The sequence below is a fragment of the Canis lupus genome, chromosome 3 (genome assembly GCF_003254725.2).
Source record: "Canis lupus dingo isolate Sandy chromosome 3, ASM325472v2, whole genome shotgun sequence".
NCBI lineage: Eukaryota > Metazoa > Chordata > Mammalia > Carnivora > Canidae > Canis > Canis lupus.
The window spans coordinates 69,125,404-69,146,537 of NC_064245.1; the positions used below are offsets into that span (position 1 = coordinate 69,125,404).

The 21,134-nt window shown below is 46.4% G+C and overlaps 1 protein-coding gene across 3 annotated transcripts in view; it reads left to right on the plus strand.

Moving 5' to 3' along the window:
• Positions 1-21,134, plus strand: part of CLNK (cytokine dependent hematopoietic cell linker) — a 207,991-nt gene that overhangs the window by 123,882 nt on the left and 62,975 nt on the right. For all 3 annotated transcript variants that reach the window (XM_035714586.1, XM_025437777.3, XM_035714585.2), the window contains 3 exons: positions 1,497-1,568; positions 10,450-10,478; positions 20,001-20,038. In XM_035714586.1, the coding sequence (XP_035570479.1) occupies positions 1,497-1,568; positions 10,450-10,478; positions 20,001-20,038 (139 nt within the window). The remainder of the gene's footprint in view (positions 1-1,496; positions 1,569-10,449; positions 10,479-20,000; positions 20,039-21,134) is intronic.

Consider the following 21,134-nt stretch of genomic DNA (forward strand, 5'->3'; position numbering starts at 1 on the left):
AGCCACCCAGGCACCCCTCACTAAATTTTTTATTTATCACATCACAGCCTGTAGGCTGCACACAAAATCCTAGATGGACAGTCCCCAATCACTGATAGGTATTTCCCAGAGTCCCTGATTCCTGAGACACAGGAGTATCCACAGAGAGCTCACTATGGGGATCCCTGGGTGGCGCAGCGGTTTGGTGCCTGCCTTTGGCCCAGGGCGCGATCCTGGAGACCCAGGATCGAATCCCACGTCAGGCTCCTGGTGCATGGAGCCTGCTTCTCCCTCTGCCTGTGTCTCTGCCTCTCTCTCTCTCTCTCTCTCTGTGACTATCATAAATAAATAAAAATTAAAAAAAAAAAAAAAAAGAGAGCTCACTATGGGCCAGGCATGGACCCCAGCCCCACAGACACACCAACCTGCACATCTCTGCCCTCACCAGCATGGTAGTTGAGCTGGCTTAGCAGACATGATCACAAGCTGTGAGTTAAGACAAAAGGAAGCTTACAACTCAGACAAGTGCTATGAAGGAGCCAATCTCAGAGGGCAGGGAAGGTTCCTCTAAGGACCTGGCACCTTCTCTGAGCTCAGAAGCAGGAGTGCAGGAGAAGGGAGACAAAAAACAGTATCTGAAAGAGGCCTGCTGGCAGCAGTAAAAACAAAACAAAACAAGCAAAACATAACAAAACAAAACAAAACCAAGAAGCAAGTTTGCTCCACATGGAGGGAGCCAGGAGTACAAGGGGGTCAGAGCTAAGGAGATAGCTATCAAGGAGCATTTAGAGGGGAATGTGTTATCAATAAACATCTGCTAAAGTTCACAAAATACCTGCAAAAGAAACGGAAATATATTTAATGTGGCTAATTAAATGAATGAGGAATGCATAATAGTAATGGTTTACGTACGATAGCGAAGGCTTTACTGAATTTAAACAGATTAACTCAATTTAAAATAATTTAATCTTTTCACAGAAAATGCCATAGCAGAGTATCCAAGTTATATGGAATTCCAATAAATATTATTTGAACCTGAATTGCTATTGCTAAGCAATCTGCCTTCCTACACTGGATGAGGTAGGCTAGCCCGGGGTCAAATGCAACTAACATAGGAAGCATCTAGAACATTCCTTGGCCCACAGGCACTTTCCTTCTTTGACAGCACTTCTAGAGCACTAAGAGACACGGCTTAGAGAGTGTGCCATGGTAAGCCTGCAATGTGGGACGGCCGCCCATGTTTCGATCTTGACCTGGGTGCTTCTTCCACCCCACACTACCGCCCCTTGTAAAATAAAGCTCTTACATTTAAAAATATATTTTTAAAGTAATTAAATTACTTTTAAACACAGATTTTTTTTAACCCCAATGGAAATGCAGAGATTTGGAATTATGTGTGAGATGTTCATTACTTAAATCTGACTGGGTGGTTGTTTCTATGAATGAATGCACTTAATTAATTTTTCCCCCTAGCTTCTTGCTATTTCCTGACTGTAATCTATTTTCTTTCATCCCAGGGGCAATAGAAGGACAACAAAAGAAGGATCCAGTGATATGAAATTCCAGAACCTCTGTCTGCCAAAAAATAGGTCAGAATATTTACTTGTTTATTAATAGAGGAGTGAAAATCTTGAGTCTATGGCAAATAAGCTGACCAACACACACACACACACACACACACACACACACAACATGTTAATGTGATAAAATTTTATTGCTGCCAGTGGTCTTACAGACCTAGGTTCAGAAGGAAAAGAAATGCATATGAGTTAAAGTGCCATCATATGTGTGATGCAGGTAAAGTTTGGGAAGCCCCGAGGCATCCACAGCATTTCAGACCCAGGGCTACTTCCACCACCCACCAGGTGTCCAAACAGCCCAAGAGACAGCCACTAATAGGGAAGCTTCCATTCTCAGCTGGTGAACAATTTAAATGATGGGTCACGGATGCATCAGGCCACGAGTCCACCACCCGGTCTCACAGGTGAGGATAGAGGGAGCCATGTGCCTACGTGGTTTCTTCCCTTTGTCTTTCAGCTGAGCAAACATTTACTAAGCAGTCGTGGCCTTAGGACTTGCACAGGCTAGGTAATATGCAGAGATGAAAGACAAAGTCCCACCTCCAAGGGGCTCAGAGCCAACTCTAAAAGCCAATTGGAGTGGGGATTCCAATCCTGAAGCCCACTCCAGGTCTACCATTGCCCAGCATCCAGACCCTGGGCAACATCCTGATACCCCGAGGGGGTTCGAGGTCCCCCTGCATCCCACCAGAGCTCCCTCAGCAAACCCTGCTGGACCAGTCTCTCTGCTCAGAGGCACGCAAGGGTCTCAGCATGTTATCCTATTCCTTGGATCCCAACACACTCTTAAACGCCAAACACCCATTCAGTTCCCACTACGTGCCAGGCACCGGGGCATTCTTAGCGTCCTAAGATTTACTCGAAGAACTATTTTCCCTACGAAGACTAAATGAATGCTTGTAAAACAGAATATCTGAAATATTGTCAAAACCATATTAAGCAAAGGAAAATTTGTGGCTGTTCTCAGACTTGTTCAATGTTTACATTAAATACGTTTGAATAATGCATTTTAAGTCAGTTTTTCTTATTTCCTGACAATAGTAAGAGATGGGAGTTGGAAGGGTGAGAAGCCTTCCTTCAAATGAAGATGGTTGCAGCAATCACATACATCACAGTAATATTTACAGCTACATTTGAAAAAGAGAGAGAGAAAGAGAGAAAGAGCAGTGCTTTTTTCCGCAGCAAATTATTTCAGGATGTGTCATAGCATGCTCAAGATATATTAAAAAGAGCAACAGACGATGTTTCTGCAACCCGTTCCAAACCATTTATAAACCCAAATTAAAAAAAAAAATCCCATATGCATACAAATCTTTGTACCACTGCGTATTTTGTAATGAAAGTATTATATGAGTATAAATTAGTATTGAGATCTATAAATCAAATCAAAATGTCTGAACACACATTTTGGGTCTACTGTCTTACTTCAAGAACTATTAAACCAATGAATTCATTCTCTGTACAAATTACAATTATCAGCATTTGGCAGTCAAGACCGAGGGAGGGTGCTATGGGCAGGTGGTGCTGCACACAGATCCTGCCAGTGGGCACCGGGTCTCAGTGTCATCCCACCTGCTCACTCATGGAGTGGCCTCACTCTGACAAGCCCATTTCCCATCTCAGCGCCTCATATACTTTAGAAATGGTATTTGAAAGCGAGTGAGTAGACTGCCTTGTGCCCCACTGATCCCTGTACGAAAAGCAGCTTCCGTGTGTGGAAAATGAATAAATGGGAGACCCCTGTAGCACTCCGGGAACGTAGCAGGTCCACAATAAATAACAGTGGCTAATGGTCACTGAGTGGCCACCATGTGCTGGGTGCTGTTTTAAGAGTTTAATAGCTGGATCCCCACAATCCCAGGCTCATTAGTCTCCCTTTCATAGGAGAGAAGAAGGCATGCAGAGTATCAATACCTTCCCTGAGGCTGATGAGCTGGGTGGTATGGTCAACCGTAGACTTCCATATGGTTACTGGGATCTAAAACAGCCCTACTTTTGCCCTCAATACAGCCAGCCCTTAGGTGAGGCATCAGCCCGCTGACAGGTGCAGGGGGCTGGCCCCAGCCAACCTCGCCGCTACACTCAAACATGCATGCACCTCCAGGCCACAAATGATGCTCACAGAGATGCTGCTGATAGGGTCCAGATGATGATCCAAGAAAAACATGGAACCACATCCATTAACCACGACCTGTCCACACTACTGATACGAACGCATCCCAAAACTCCCCATGGAATTCATCGAGCTGAATCCCCAATATCCACACCTGTACTGCATCCCTAAGTGCAGAAAATGGAAACATACCATGTTTTCCAATCAAGTCCAAACTCAAATCCATAGGTAAGTGCCTGGACATGCACCAGCCACCACGAAAGGAATTTTGGCATTTAATCCTCACAATACTGCTCTGAAGTAGTTATTATAATTCCCATTTTCTAGATGAGAAAAGAGAGTCTAAGAGAGGTTACATTTGTGGTCAGTCACAGAGCTAGTCACTGGTGACAACTGGATTGGGATTCAGAGTGTAATGTCAAATCGAGGACCATTTCTGGGCTCCAAGTAACCACCACTTTCTGCTGTGTCGGCCTGATCCTGTGGATTTCGTTTTCTGTTCCTGCAAGTCTCCAGTCTGCTCCCGTAGAGACTCTGCTATGAAGAACGGGTGTGTGGACATTGCGCTCCTGAGAAGAAGGTCCAGGGCCATCGCACAGCCTCACAGCGGCACCTCCCGGAAAGCGGCCCCATCCATCAGCGCCGCCTGGGAGCTTCGGAGAAATGCAGATTCTCAGGCCCTGACCTACTGAATCAGAAACTCAGGAGTGGGAGCCTGGGCACCTGTGTATAAACAAGCCTCCCGCCCCCCAGTGATTCTGGTGCCCATTCAAGCCTGAGAACCTCCACTTCAGCATCCTTACTGAGAATGCAAGCTTCGGAGCTGGAGTAGGAGGCCGCTAGGCCCAGCACTTCCTCTGCCCCTACCTACTACCTCCAGGAGACGGGAAGGAAGAAGATGCAAGACAGGGGCCCAGAGGGTAGGAGGAAGGTGGGAGAGGTCAGCGTGCTGGAGACCGGGAAATTCAGATGAGACAACAGCCCTTGCCCTCAAGAGGTTCAGTCTGAGGGGGGGGGGGAGTGAGGGGTGCAGAGCAAGACTGGTACTCCAGATCACAAGACACTGCCTCGTGCAGTGAGAGAAAAGATGCAGGCCCTCAGGGGACCCCGGGGGTGGCTAAGGGCTTGCCCACGAGGTTCCCAGCCATGCTTTCCACTCCGAGTGGAGTCTCTGTTCCCATTCCTGACGACAGCGCTGTAGGTACTGTTGCTCACACATCCCGCACTCAGATACTCCCTACCCTCACCTCATTCACTATCCATTTCTTCTCTTTTGCCACTAATGCCCACAGCAATAGTTAATTCCCAAGGAGGGGGGGGTCGTTGGGGAAGACAAGGTGCAGGTGGCTGTAATTCCTTCAGATGCAGCAGCCTTGTTGCTGCGCTAGGCAGCGCCCTCCCCGCCCCTCCCAGCAGCAGACAGCTCTCTGCCCAGGAGACACACGGGGTGGCGGGGTCCCAGGACCTTGTTGCTCTTGACCTCTCTGGTTTCACCCCACCCCTCCAGGGGCCCTGGGCATCCACGGATGGCACTGACTGATCCTTAAGAACACTGCTCCCTCTGGCCTGCCTCACTGTGCCGACCGGGGAGTATCTTTCTGAAAGATGTGGCCAGCCAGGGGCTTTACAGAGGGCCCAAAGGGCTTTCTAAGAGGGTGCCCCATCCCTTTCCTGGGCCCCTCCACAAGGAGCTCCCCAGATTAGATGCACAGGAAGCATCGCTAAAGGGTCGGGAGGAAGAAGAATGAGAAGGACCCACCAGGAGGCTGTTGGCTTGGACTGTACGCCCAGTGCCTGGCACATACTAGATACCTAAATAGGTGATAGAAGGAACTTTCACCAGAAGGAAACTTTGGAGGGACGCAGAGAGAAGACAGGACAAGTCTGGGAGAGTGGAGGCTGTAGACTCGGGAGCCATTCACCTGCTGGAGGGGCGCCAGAGCTAACCTGGGCACGCAGGCCACCCCGTGCTGCCACGCTGCTCCCCTGCAGTGTAGCCCATCCAAATGCCAGATATTGTTATTTTCATCCTTCAGCATTTGTCAGGGACACAGATGAAGGGGATCAGAGCTCACATCACATGCTTCCTGTCCTCAGTGAACTTAAACTTAGTTGAGGAAAGAAAAAACAGGGTTTAACAATGAGATTTAAATAAGGAATTCCTGGGATCCCTGGGTGGCTCGTGGCTCAGCAGTTTAGGACCTGCCGTCAGCCCAGGGCATGATCTTGGAGACCCTGGGATCGAGTCCCACGTCAGGCTCCCTGCATGGAGCCTGCTTCTCCCTCTGCCTGTGTCTCTGCCTTGCTGTGTGTGTGTGTCTCTCATGAATAAATAAATAAAATCTTTAAATAAGGAATTCCTAACTCCACGCTGCCTTTTGACTCTCCAAGTGCATTAGGAGAGCAAGCAGCACCACAGTGCTCAGAGGCGGAAGGCTCACAGGCCATATTCTGTAATTAGGTGCCTGGTCTCCCATTTAGGGGCTGGGGGCCTGGTGGAAGAAGTTTGAGAACCTGAGGTATACTGTGATCTGCTCAGGGGAATGTGAGTTCCACTGGATAAGTGCCACTACCTCTTGCTGGGACATATGCCTGAACCCTTCCCTCGCCAGTAAACTCTAGGAACACCGGGGGCCTTCTGGAGATGCAGCTCTGAGCATGCTTGAACCAGTGCTTTAACCGAGCTCCACAAGCCTCCAGGACTAGGCAGGCCCTCTAGCTCACCCCTGCTGGTTCCTCACTCCGAGCAGAGCACACTAAGCTTTTCTATACCTCGGCCCCTGCAGCTCCCTAATGCCAATCTGCACATCCCTCCAGTGCTAGAGAGGAAGGCAGGGTGCTCCCCTCCTGCAGACTGGCTGCATGTGAACCTGGCACCACCAACTCCCCTCGGGGGTTAACCCAGGCCTCGGTCAATGCAGCCACCAAAGGAAAAGGCCAGTTCCTGGTAATTGGCCCTAACACTGAGAGATTCTTGTCCACGGAGAGTTGCCAGGAGATTTGTTGAAATGATTTGTATAAGGCTCACACTTAACCAGTACAGCATGGGCATCCAAACAGAGGGAAAAAGGCAATGAATTTAGAAGTTCAAAGTCACTTTCATTTCCCTCTAGATTATATTAAAAATGAGGTTAGCAACTCTTATCAATTGTCTGACAAAAATAGAATTTTAGTCTAAAGCGCTCTCTTAACGTCAGAAGCAGTACTTAAGGGGAGATGTGGTGCCGAGCCAGTTAGTCTTGGAGGTTTGGGACAGGGAGTGGGCTAGCCGGTGAAATCACCCTGACCATCTCCCAAGGGGCTCTGCTGCACATTCTGCTCCAGCAGTGGTACCTGGGGAGGCCCAGGGGAGGACCACACGCGTCACACTCCAGGGGGCGATGAGGAATTAGTCTCCACACCCACCGGGAGCTTGACCCTGGAGATGGGACCAAACGTCGTCTCTATGGGACAGGAAAAACACACCATCCAAACTTTGTTCCCATGGATAAGTAAGACGCAAGTGCATCCTGCCTACCCAATCAGATCCAGTTCTCCCAGGCAGCAAGGGGGAGACGGAAGATGGGTTTAATTTAGTGCCCTTTCAGGATTAAAAATTATTAAGCATATTAAATTATTGAGAAGTATTAAAAATTAAAAATATTCAGAAATTAAAAATCTTTATTTGTAATAAGCCTTAAATATTGAAATCCACAAACCGCTGGAGATCAGCCTCATTCATTTCATATTCCGCGAACTCCCCCCACCACGACGTGGACACCTGCCTGTGTAAGCGGGAGACATAGAGGCAGGCCTGCTGCCCTCAGGCCCAGAGCTGGAAGGAGCAGGGGGTGGGAGCAGCAGGGGGGCGGGGCTGCCGAGCTGTCACACCATCCAGCCCTGGCCCCTTTGCATGTGGCCGTGTTATGGATGCTGTCGATGCCGCGGAGGAGCCAGGGCGCATCCTCGTCATTCCTTGGCAAGAGGCAGCTTGCTAACTAGCACGTGGGGCTTGCTTGAGCAGCAAGAACACAGCAGATCTCCACGAAGTTTGCTAGCAGCCTCTTTTGCTAGTCACCCCGGGCTGTCAGGCTGCAAAGAGCATCAGCACAGGAGCCTTTTCGGGGAGCTTGTCAGCTGCTGGCCTGAACTCCAACCAGACACAACCGTGGAGTCCAGGTCTCCTCCGGGGCCCCCTCCTTCCCGGGCCCTCAGAGCAGGTTCTGCCCCCCCCCCCTTTGTGGGCTCAGCTGGAATAACAACGCTGCTCCCGGCCCTGCTGACGCTTCCTCTGCTAACTCATTCGGCTTGCACTGACGCACAGAGAGCCCCGGGGTGCAGAATCCCGGAGGGTATGACATATGAATGAGCTCCATCGCTCTGGGACCCCACCTAGGGGCAGAGAGGCTCAGAGAAGCCACTTCCAGATAGCCTGGACGATGGGGAGGAAGCTCCCAGGCAGAGAGAGCTGGGCGGTCTACATTGCTGAGGCAGGCTTGGAAATAATGAGGGTAGCCAGACAATTCCCGGCTCTGCCCATCGCATGCTGGGCCACTTGAGGCAGGTCACTTACCTCTCCTGAACTTGAGCCGCACCTGCGAAGTGGGGAAAGCCCACCTGCCAGAGCAGAGCCTCTCCGTGCTGCACAGACTCCACTCTTCACAGGTGTCACAAGACCCCAGGCTGAAACTTGCAACAATAAACTGGACCATGTTGTCTCCGATTTGCTTTTTTTTTTTTTTAGCATTAACTGTCTTTAGTTCCAAAAACCAGGTGAAGCCAAGGTCAGAAGAAGGACATAATCCTAACATGAGAGCCAAAGTTCTTGCTAGGATCCCCGAGGAGAGTGGGCATCCTCTGCCTCATCCCTGGGCTTGGGCTTGCAGGCAGCCTGCCCCGGATGTGCTGTCCCCAAGTACAGGGCCTGGCTTGCCACGCTCACAGCAAGCTTACCGTACACAGTCACGAAAACATACCATTTGCATTTCACGTATCACCAGTGGCAGGCCTGGGGAGCCTTTTGAGGCCTTAGTCAAAGACGAAGATGTCAGGGAAGAGGCCATGTGTTGAAAGCGTCAAGAGAGAGCTCTCAGGCCCCAGATAAATGACCTGCTCCTTACTGGCTGATTTACTGATAATTTCTGCCGAATCTCAGGCAGCTTGAAAGGATGCCAAGAGCTAACCACAAGGGCTCCGAGACCGCAGCTGCACACTGCCTCTGGACTCACCACCACCTGTGGGCGAGGGCCTAGGGAGGCGGCCAGGATTTGGAGATCTGACCCTCACTCTCAGGCTGTCAGATCCCTCACTCTCTGTGGGACCAGGCAAGTTGAAGGACGCTCTGAACCTCCCATTTCCTCGTCTGTAAACTTGGGACAGTGACAGCCACTCCACAGGGCCTCCCTGAGTATTAAAATGGCAAACAGAGGACAAAGAGTAAGCGGGAAGCCAGACTCCTGGGCCGTGGTCTCTTGGTTACTCATGTCTCCCAACTTAACTATTCAGTGCCCGAGGTCCCAGCCACCAGGCAGGCCTCATAAATATTTACCCCCGGTGTGTGTTGCGATGCTCAATTAATTGCTCCTGTGACGTACTTTGAGAGCCTCGGAGGATAGGCGCCGTACGAGGCCCAGGATTATTAAAGGCACAAACAAGTTGGCTCACAGAAGCAGCATCCTCCAGAGCCTTCCTTTGCCCCAGAGCTTTGCAGATCTTTGCCCAAAATCTAGGCCAAAAGGCATTTCCTAAAGCACCCTGCCAATGTGAATGTGGTGGCCAGGCAAAAGGCCCTACTAGAAAATAGACAAACACATACAGACAACTCACAATAGATAGTGGTTTTAGGCCACTTGGAAAATAATAATAAAAATTCAGTCTCACTAGGCATCAGGGAAATGAAACAGGTAAAATAAGAAATCGAGCACCACGTAGGCAAAATTATTTTAAAGGATGGATTTAAGGGTGGCGAGATCCAGCGATGGTCACTGACTGCTCTGTGACTTAGCATCTAAACTGACCCAACCCACCTGGTAGGCAACTGAGTGATCTACTGTGAGGGGCTTGGAAGACCCCCCATTGCCTGACCCTCCTCACTGCACTTGGCAGAGTCTCTCCACGGGAAGATTCGGGGATTAGATGAAAAACGCAAGCATGGATCCACATTGCAACATTACTTGCAATAATAAAAACTAGCAAGAACCCAAATGAACCCTTTAAAAATCACAGCCAAAAGGGTGCCTGGGTGGCTCAGTCAGTTAAGCATCTGCCTTCAGCTGAGGTCTTGATCCTAGGTCCTGGGATGGAGCCCCGCATAGGGCTCCCTGCTTGGTGGGGAGTCTACTGCTCCCTCTTCCTCTGCTCCTCCCCCTGCTTGTGCTATCTCTATGTCAAATAAAATCTTTTTTTAAAAAAATCACAGCCAATAGATGTCATGTCTTTGAATAACAGCTAAAGATATATAATGCATTTTTAACATCAACAGCCCATACATTCTTATGCTATTTTTATACATCTGTCCATTTAGACATATGCACACACCCCGTCATACACGCATATAAATATGTACAGCAGATTTGCCAAAATGCTACCTGGGGTGGTTGCATTTTCTTCTACGTACATTTTTCTATTTTTCATACTCTCTATAATGAGGTGTTGTTTCAGATCCAGAACAATATAAACAGGAAGAAATCATTTCATAGGTTGATCTGAGAAATGCCTGTGGTGGCTGCCCACTCCTCTGGGGAAGGTGTGTGACCCGCATGCCGCTGACACTGACCTTGGTTCTCTTTTCTCCCCTAGGTCATGGCCTCGATTCAACAGTGCCACAGGTGAGTCAGGGGCCCTCAGTCGCCAAAGCCGTGGGGATGTCAGCATGGGCCTGTTACTCTTCCTTCCATTCTTCTCTGCTTTTCCTTCGATAAAACTACTGGCTTGTTCAAAATGGCATTACCCACTGATGGCCTCTTCCTCTGGCTCCTCCCGGGGTACAGCCTGGTCTGTGACTTCCACAAGCTTTGGAAACTAGGGCAGGCTGATGGGAACCCTGGCTCTCCCTTCACTTTGTAGCTGTGTAGCCTGGGGTGAAGCACAGATCCTTCATCTGCAAAATGGGTAAAAGTCTGCATAAATGTCATTGCGTGGCCCCTCAGTAGCGCTCGTTCAACTAAACTCTATATAACGGGATCCCCCCAGAACATGTGTTGAATGGATGAATCGATCAGAAACCACATTTTATGATTCTCTTGCATGTCTTTTCAGAGCCTAGTTCCTGGTACCGGGCACTTACTAGAATCCCATTAAAGTTTGAGTGAAAGTATGTACTATTCATCTTAGAGCATTATTATTTCAGGGAAAGTCCAATAGAACGTCCCTAGAAAGCTGGCGAGGGACGATGAAAGGTGGCTAGAAATGATGGCTACAAGGAGACAGAATAAAGTGAAAAATAGACAAGAAGTGTGCAAAGAAGGTGTAGAATCATAGGGAGTGACGCAATCTGCAAATGAACTCAAAGGTTCATATCAGTGCATGTTGGAGCATGTAACCAGCTTTCAGCATGTCCCAAATCACCGTGAGAAGTGGAAAAAAGCAAAATCAAGACTGCAAGTATGAATATAAATAAGAAACAAGCACCTGGCTCTAATCCCTCTTACAGAAAATGCCTTTATTAACCTTCCCAGTCATTTCCTAAGGTTGCATCCTCTCAAGGTAGATGCTTCCAAACTGTACTAGAGCCTTTGATTCCAAATATACCTCCCTCCGCCAGCTTGCTACCTCCCATCCCTTCCCACAATGCACTTAAAGTCCTGGGGGTACTCTAGACACTTCCAAAGGAGATGGTGCCTGGAAAGGAAATTGCCAATCTGATGTGTTGGCTGGTCGGTTATAAACCACGTGATCCGTACCCCTTTCCCTTTGCCCACTCTCCACATTCATTAAGGCAGAGAAAAACGGAAAGGTGGGTATTATGTTTCATTATTCTAGAGAAATAAGCAGAGGAGGAAGAAAAACAAAAACAAATCAAAACCCCAAGAGAGCTGATTGAGATAAAGCTGCCCAGGCCTGCCCATACACATTGGAATCATATTCTGCCAAAAATATTAACAGCAAATCACAGCACCCCAGCCTCTGCATGCTTATAAACCACAGAAAGTATCTATTAAAATATAACAGAACTGATATAATGAAGGATGCACATGATTTACACAACAGGCTGTTTGCCATGATGATATTTTGAACATTTCTAGATATTTTTAAGTTGTTTGCAATTTTTTACCATGAGACTATTTGAAAATATGGTGGGATTTCCATATGAGAGAATACTACATAACCACTAAAAAGATGACATTGAAGCATATTTACCGACATGGATATGTTATAGGATGCTATTATATGCAAGAGCAGACAAGAAAACCATGTGCTTAGACGTACATAGCCTATATCATGTGTGTGTGCTACGTGTGTGTGAGTGATTAGGCTATAATCAAATATTTTTAGTGGTAGCCTTGGTATGAGGACCTTATATATATTAACTTTTATCCCTGTATTTTTTCGCTTCTCTGTATCTTATAATTTTTCCACACATTTTTGTATGCTAAAAACAGTCTATCAAAAAAAATATTCTTGGAAAAGACAGACATAGATGCAAACTTGGACAACCCGTTAATACCAATACTTTCTGTGAGGCTGATTTACAGAGAACAATGCCATGTTTTTCCATAAAATAAACTCAGGAGCCTCTCTCCTTCCATTAATTAAATAATTAAAGAAGATAGCCCTATTTAGAAAGTGGTCCTTCTCTCTTAAGGCACCGTATACAATAAAAACCTTGATAAAGATATATATTGGCTATTTCAGTCAAATGGACAAGAAATTTCATTTTTGTCCAGGAGCACCTGTTTTGTTTTTGGTTTTTGTTTCCTAAGGAAAAGCAGTGTTGAAAGTTGGTTTTTCCCACTTTTAAAAGAAAAATTAAGAAGGATTTTAGGAGCAGGTGGAGGAAAGGCAGGTATGGGATATGTGAGCGTCCAATGCCCCCTGCTGGCCCTTTCTAGACATTGAAATACTTGTATTAGAGTCTGGTTCTCCCCCAAGGTGTTGGCAAAATGGGCAGACAGACACGATGTGAATGGTTCACGGGTGAATTGCTGGGAAAAAGTCTTCCCCTAGTTCCCATTAACACAAGCCAGGATTTCACATCATCCATGATTGGTAAACCCAGGGATTCACATTTGTCTTTAAAATGTGTAGTGTATCAGAATCACAGTAGTCACAAAAGTATATTCTCAAGCCCACTCCAGGGTCTATGCTTTCACAGATCTAGAGTGAGACCAGGGAGTCCCTGCCTTTCACAAGAGAACTCCAACTCGTGTCGTGCTAGGACTGTCTTTGGAAAATCACTGGTTGAAGCAAAAACAAAGAAAAAGGAAACTATCAAAAGTATCTCCACCAAGAAGCTGCCGTCAGCTCTCTGGACAACTGTCTCAGAATATTTTATTTGAATTGCAGGAGATCACCCAAGAAATGGGATGGAAGATAGCTGCCTTATCTGTCACCATCCATCCATTCATGCATGCATCCATCCAAGCAATTTGTGGTAGTTCTGACCATAACCAGCTTTGAGCACTGACTTTTAAGAAAATGAAATTGAAAGGTCCTAGGGACTCAGCTTACCTAAGATACTAATATTGTGCTCCACAGATGAGGAAATTAAGAATTCAAGAAAGGAAGTGAACTTCCAGGGCCACCTAGTGAGAATATTCAGCCTGCTCTCCACACTCCCAATAAATGCTTCCCATGTAGCTATTTCTGTGAGTTTGGCCTATTTGTGACCAGCATGTCAGTGCATAATCTTCAGATCAGGTGACTGCGGTTCAGTGAATAAAACTGGAATGTCCAGAAGAGCTAGATCATGGAGCTAGTAGATAGATAAGAGACAGATGTGCCATATGTTCTATGTGCGTGTGTGTGTGTGTGTGTATAATCCATACTCATCTGTTTCTACACATCCCTTTCTCTCTTCTTACTATTTTCTTCCTTCCCTCCCTCTTCCCTCTCTTCTTCCCAAGCCTAAGTCATGTAGTCAAGGACATCATAAGCCTTTCCTCAGAGATAGTGAGAATGAATGCAAGGAAACTCATTTCCTACCTCTCCCCATAGCCATGGTTTGATGCCAAACTGAAGATGTCCTAAAGTTTGGAACTTGCCAGGGGAAAGTGGGTAGATTATCTATTTTCCATCATGGAGATGAAGGTTAGATTGATGCCCTCAGTCCCCAGAGACCCTGTGGCTCCTAAAAGACAAAGAGTGATGAAGGCAGGACAGGTAGAGAAAAGAACCCAGGACCAGAGGTCTGGAGCCCAGAATACTGGTTCTCAGCAAAACCTAGGACCTATGAATGAGAGAAAATGGAAAGAAACTTACATATATAATGAGTCCCTAGTTTGTGACAAGCATTTTATAGATGTTTCTAATGTAGCTGTCAGGTGCTGATAATACAGTATAGATTAGGTAAACTGAGCCCAAGAGAGTTAGATCCCCTGGGGAATAAATCAGCAGAACAGAGCTCAGATCTGTCACAGGACACTTGTTCATGCTGTGTGCCAAGCAGTGCTTTCATCTTTAAAATGAGGGTCAACCAACCGTGTCACTGAATCCCTCGGCCTCACAGCTGGACGGGGGACCAGTTTGAGGGACCAATGGGAAGAATCAACAGAGCTACGTCAATGGAGTTGAACGTTGAGAAAGGCGCTGTTTTTATTTTAAAATGAGAACTCAGGAATGAACAAGCTCCTAACACAAATCTGACAGCAGAGTACTCATAATCTGGATTGAGTAGAAAAGATTTGGTCATGAAGTTGAACTTGAAACATGAAACACAGCTGTTCATGGGGGGCGAGGGGGACACACCGCCAGAGGGGTATTTTTTTAACCTTCTCAACTGCGGTTTGGGGCAGACACTCCTCTTCTCATTCTACAAGCTAATATTAGTTAACGGATGGCTTACAGGCCTGCCTGAGTGCATGTGGCCAGACACCGGCGCGGCCAGGGTTTGAACCTAGAACTTCTGACTTCTCATTTGGCTTCCATGAAATAGGCATTCATGCCTTTCATTAGAGGCTCTGCTACATCTTTGGTGAATTCCATAGCTGACCTCCGCAAGGAGATGAAACAGTAAAGGCTGAAGACATGTTCAGAAAGAAATCACGGGGGCTTGCGTGTGACGTGTGTATTTTCTCCCGTGTAAGTCAAGTCCAGAGGTAAGCAGTCCAAGGCTGCTTGCCGCTCTGCTCCTCCAGGTTCTCAGAGATCCTGCTCCCTCCCTTGTATTGGCCTCAATCTCATTGCCTAAAATAGTGATAGCTGTGCTCCGGGCAGCTGGAGGGAGGAAGGGAAGAAAAAGAAGAAATCAACAGTGCACAACACTTTCTCTTCAGAGAGCATCCTGCAGACTGTGAGTTGATTTTCCATCTCTTCCATTTACCAAAACTTAGACTCACGGGCACACATGACTGCGAGGAAGACCGGGGTGTGTAGCAAGTCCTTGCTGTAGGTGCCCATGTGCCTAGCTGGCCATCAGGGCCTCCAGGACAGACGGAGGAAAGAGGATGTAGGGAGACACACAGCCGTCTCTGCTACTGGATTCCTAGTGATGGGTCCTTGGGACCAGGCTGGCCTCTCCCTTTTCACCACATATTTGGGAGCAGGCCCACCCAGCTGGCAGCCTCTGGAGTTGGAGCCAACACTCACCTTCACCGTACCTCTCTCCGCCTCCCCTGCCCTCCGAAATCTTATGACTGCAATGAAAACAGAAGCTGTGTCTGCTTGGGGAACCTGGCTGGTTTGGGAATGCCATCATCTGAAAAGCCCGTGGATTCCACTTCCCAGAGAACAGAAAGCACTAGAGCACTGCAGGCTCCCTACTTTCACTTCCCTTCTCTCACCAGAGAGACAGATTCTCTTGATGGGACCTGCTGGGAATTGGGTCAACCAGTGATTTCCTTTGATGCAACCATCCCACTGGAGCCAGGCCTTGGGGGCACAGCCAACAGCCCTGTCCGAGTAAAGGCCCTAAAATGCACCAGCCTCACGCTTCCAGGGGCTTCCGCTCAAGGAGGTGTTGACAAGTACAGATAGTTGGAACTTCTCTCTAATTTTATCTGACTTACATGGCCCATCTCCCAACAGAAGGGAGTTGGAGCTTCTACATCAGTGGTCCGCAGACATCAGTGTGATGGTATCACCATAGAAGCTTGTGCAGAAAGGAACTGGTTTGCACTGGAGGGGGCGGGGGCAGGGGCAGGTTTTGCTTTCTTTCCTTTTTTTTTTTTTTTTTTTTTTTTTTTTAGAGGCACCCAAGATGAAAATGGTCCGGGGACCTTAACTTGATGGCCACTGGCCATAGGCCTTTATCATAACTTTGTAGTTGTGAGAAGAGGTGTGCAAGCTGATAGGCAAAGGCTGGGGTAATTGCCTCTGCGAATCAGGAAAGGTTTGGAGCCTTACACAACACATATTCATCTTCACTTCCCTTCTAAAAATAACTTTCAAGAGAATGTTGTCTTTTGTAAAAAGATGTTGTTTTCTTGTGAGGAATGCAGGAATCTGTTGTTCTCTGGAGCTGTTTGGTGTCAGTGGGTGATGAACGACCCTCTGCAGACACATGAGCCTAACTCTTCCAGGACAATGATGTGAAAAGATGCTGGGTAAACTTCTTTCATCTTTTTGGAAAGTGGCTCTCTCTGGGGAGCCAGACTATCCTTCAGCCCCAGGAAGATTCAAAGACCTGGAAGGATTTGGGGGGCCTCTGTGGTGTGGGTCCAGGGCCTGCAGGAGAGGGTGTCAAACTCAAGCTTACTCAGCCAGGGAGGAGATCAGGTTCTACTGGTGGTTCTGTCACTGGTTCTCAATTCTGGAGTATTTCCACACTCTATTCCACAGCTGGCTATGCATTCATGGTGCTTTTGCCATATCCTGAGTTACAGGAGTGATCGAGGGCCTGAAATCTCAGCACTGCCTTAGGGGAGGCAGGCACCGGGTCTGTAACTATAGAACATATTTATTGGCTTGCTTTGTTCCTACATGCTATGCAGAAACCAGAGTGTTTTAATCAGGAAGGGCTAACATCTATAATGCATAAAAGTACAAATGTTAGTGGTTTAATAAAAATAAAGATTTATTTCTTGATCACATCACAGTCGAAATGTGGATTGAAGGAAGTCATCTCCCCATGCACTCATTTGAGATTCATTCTCCTTTCACCAGTGGCTTCCATTATTATTGAAGACCTCAGGGTCTTCCATCTCTAGCCAGCCACAGAGGCAAGATGAGCATCAGGAGGGTCAAGAGAAGGAGAGGGTCAAGGAAGTCATCCTGGAATGATGCACATGCACACACTTTGTCCCAGTGGCCATAGCATCATGTCATGGCCACCCCATGTAAGAGACACTGGGAAATGTGTGCTGGCCACAAACCCACAGGAAGACTAAATGGAACTAGGTGAGCATCCTCACAGCATCCTCAAAGCCACTCAAGGAGCTTGAGTTAGTGAGGAGCAGGGCTGGAGAGGTACTCCTTCATTTTTACCTAATATTGATGGTCAGGGAGGGTCCCCCACCCCCACCCCAGGGAAGATGACATTTAAGATATGATCCAATTGATGAAAAGAACCCAGACATAGGCAGCATTGAGGAAAGAATGTTCTGGACTGCAGCACAGTGCATGCAGATCTCAGAGGCAGAAGGAGCTGGGTGTACTGGAGACACTTGGAAAGAAGCTGATGTAGCTAATTTCAGAGGTGAGGAAGGAACTGGAAAGAGATGAGATCAGAAAGGGGGCAGGAACCAGGCTATGCTGAGGGCCATGGCAAAGAATCTGGATTCCATGGGGCATTCCAAGGGCCATGAGTGACATGAACTGATTTACAGTTTTAAAACTATGCTTTTAAAATTACATTTCAAACTGCATTGTTAGTAACATACAGTACTGCAGCAGATAAATACAACTCCTTCCCTAAGGGCACCTGGTTGGCTCAGTCGGTTAAGCATCCAACTCTTAATCTGGGCTCAGACAATGATCTTGGGGTCATGAGATCGAGTCCTGTGTCAGGCTCTACACTCAGCACAGTCTGCTTGAGATTCTCTGTCTCTCTCTCTCCAGCACTGCCCCTCCCCCTGCTCATGTGCGCTCTCTCTCTCTCTCTCTCTCTAAATACATAAAATCTTTTTTAAAAAGGGTCAAGTACATACCCATCAAAGATGTAATCAAATGCTGCCTATTTTTATTTAAGTGTCACAATGAGACAGAAAGTTAAGTGTCCTGACAATTCCATGACATTCAAGTCACCTAGAGTGTTCAGAGAGGGAAACCCCAAGAGGATCTCAAAGGGCACTAAGCATTATGGAAGGCAAAACAGAGGAAGTGGGGACTCCAGGTGGAATCAACACAAGCAAACATTCAGAAGTGGCATGAAACATATTTGGGGGATCCAGGAGAGTCTCAGGCTGCAAGTTCATGAACGAAGAGACCCCAAGCTCTCTGTGGAGATGTCAGTATAATGAAAACATTTGATGAGGCCAATTTCCTAAAATAAAGTTGTCTCAAACTTTGAATTAGACAGCAGAGCTGCTTTCCTAGATCCTATGGGCCAGAACAGATCCCCAAAATTTCGGTGCTCATTTGCTCTTCCAGCCTAGCTGATCATTATGGGTGACCTCATTAATTTAACTCAATTCATGAGAGAGTACAGATTGCTACTGTGAAAGGCTGGAAAACCTGTGGGTTTCTCCACCAGGGCTCTCAGCAGGGGTATAATTGGCTGGGACAGGAAGGTGTCATCAGTGCCCCCAGGACAGTGGTGGCTGCAAGGCTCACCATCAGGATGGGCTGGGACCAGGAAGCAGGTGCAGTCAGACTCCTGCTCATTATCTCAAGGAGATTAGCTTTGGCTAGTTAACACTTCCCTGATGCACTGGTCCTAAGCAAATTCCAGAGAGCTGTGTTTCCACTGAGCCAAACTTTCATTAATTTACACATTATACTCTACACAAGGCTTGGGCATGCTGACACAAATTCCCAGCTATTAATTGCATATTTTGGTATGGTAAGAGAATTCGGTGTGGAAGGGCAAAAGTCTACGAACATGATGAAGCCAGAGCAAGATGTAAAAATACACATGATACTGTGGTCCTCTACGTGACTTGGACACAGGCCAGAAATCTGCCCTGAGATTCTTAACAACCAAAGGAGGAAGAGAAATATGATCTCTTATAAAATTGGTGTTTTTCATTAAATCAAAACAAACCAATCCCTGAGAAGCATGCAGCTCCCAAGACCCGCTAGGAACTTCTCACATATGTGCTAATAAAGAGGGTGTGATAAGAACATTTTCTGCTTATAGTGTTCCTCAATGCAGACTAACAGCATGAAACTATAATGCAATTTAGGAAAATTAAGTCTAGAGGAAGCAAAACACCCTGCAGATCATGTGAGCAGTTCTTTGATGGCTCTGCATCATCGGAGGGTAAAGTTTAAAGCAGAGCACTGACTGAGTGCACTAGATGACCCCCAGGCAATCTTTCATGAAACAAGTCCAAGCGAGGGGGATGAGCACTGAGAAACTTCACATGAGCAGTACTTACTCAACAAACACCTGTGAAGAACTCGTTTGTTCAGTGTTGGGCCCTATGCCTGGAGCTAAGGACAGATGAATGAGTAGACCTGTCCCCTGCCCTCAAAATATTTCCAGTCTGTTCAAGGAGATGAAGCTATGCCAGATTACAGCAAATGCAACGTGTGTGCCAGAGGGATGGGGAGGGGGCCCGGACGCCGCTGAGTCATGACTGGGCACATCTGATGGGCGGAACCCGGGCGTCCTTGTGACCGGATGCTGACCTGCCATAGAAGAAGTGAGCCTTCCTAGTTTGGATTTGATTGTCTAGCCCCCTTCTTCCTAGTTTGGATTTGATTGTCTCGCCCCTGCTTTGCAAGAGCAGCAGCTAGAACCAGAAGTATGGATATACAGGCTGCATTTTAGGCAATCACTGTCAAGAGAAACGAATGGAAATTAGCACAAAATTTCCAAAGAAATGCAAGGGCCACTCTTTTCAATGTTTGTTTGCTTGTTTGTTTTTTAAAGATTTATTTTAGAGAGAGAGAGTAAGAGCCAGAGGGGCAGGGGGAGAGAGAGAGAATCCCAAGCAGACTCTGTGCAGAGCACAGGACTCGATCCTGCCACCCCAAGATCATGACCACAGGTGAGACCAAGAGTTGGTCACCTAGCCGACTGCACCACCCAGGCACCCTCACTCTTCTCAGTGTTTTGCAGTAACGCTTTGATCTACTTCTGTTGGCAGGCCAGTACCGGACTATTGATGAGCCTCTTCTCCACTGTGTAAGTCAGCCACTTCTCCTCCTTACCTGTCAGTCTTTGATATTTACAAAGTGAGTGGTGGCTCTTTTCAAGGCATTTGGCGAATTTCAAGAAATAATAACAAGTTTTTCCAAATGGCATGATTTCCTAGCAGAGAAACTTGCATGTCAGTTCTTGGGTATAAACTGTATTCCCATAATATACATTGTAAATCAAAGCATCACACTGTACTTAAACTTACATAGTGATGTAGGTCAATTATGTCTCAATTAAACTGGGAAAAATAAATAAGTAGATAACAAGGCATTAATAGACAGAGAGGCAAAAAAAAAAACTGTCTTCCAATTTCTCAGCTATGGAATGCAGATAAAAATTAACTCACATGGCCACTGCGAAGATTAAATAAGATGAAAATACCACCACATGGTGCTGGCAAGGGAGTGACAAGAAAAGCACTTCCTAAGGCTCATGGTGAAATCTTAAAATGGAACTAACTTTCTGGAAAGCCATTTCATAATAACCAATCAACATAAAAATGTCTACTTTCTTTGGCCCAATAATTCTATGGTTGGGAATTTAAACTAAGAAACTAGTCTAAAACTTGGGCTAGTATGTAAAAAAAACTCATTTATATTTTATAGTAATATATTTAAACAGAAACCCTGGAACCATTCCAAATATTCAATGATAGAAAAAAAAAAACATTGAATAGATTGACATAGTCATATGATGAAGCTGTTAAGAATACTTACAAGAATTTTAAGGACTAAAGAAAATTTGAAATTTGTAACACGAACTCAGCCCCCTAATGTTATAAACAAGTTTACTGTTAAATTGTACATAATTTAAATAGTTTTAATTAGCATATCTACAGATGATATATGAAATAGGCAGATAGAAGAGAGGGAGAAAGAGAATCTGCTTTTAAAATCATTGATTCTTTACTCTTTGAAAGACTTCTTTAAGAATCAAAATAAAGCTATGGATCCTTACCTCAGGACACAGACACACAAAATCACAAAATATTTTATAAAGTAGGAGGTTTATGGACAGAAAATACTGAGTTTTTAGTTAAGTACCCCTGCTATTGACAGTAGATAGGTAATAGATAATTAGA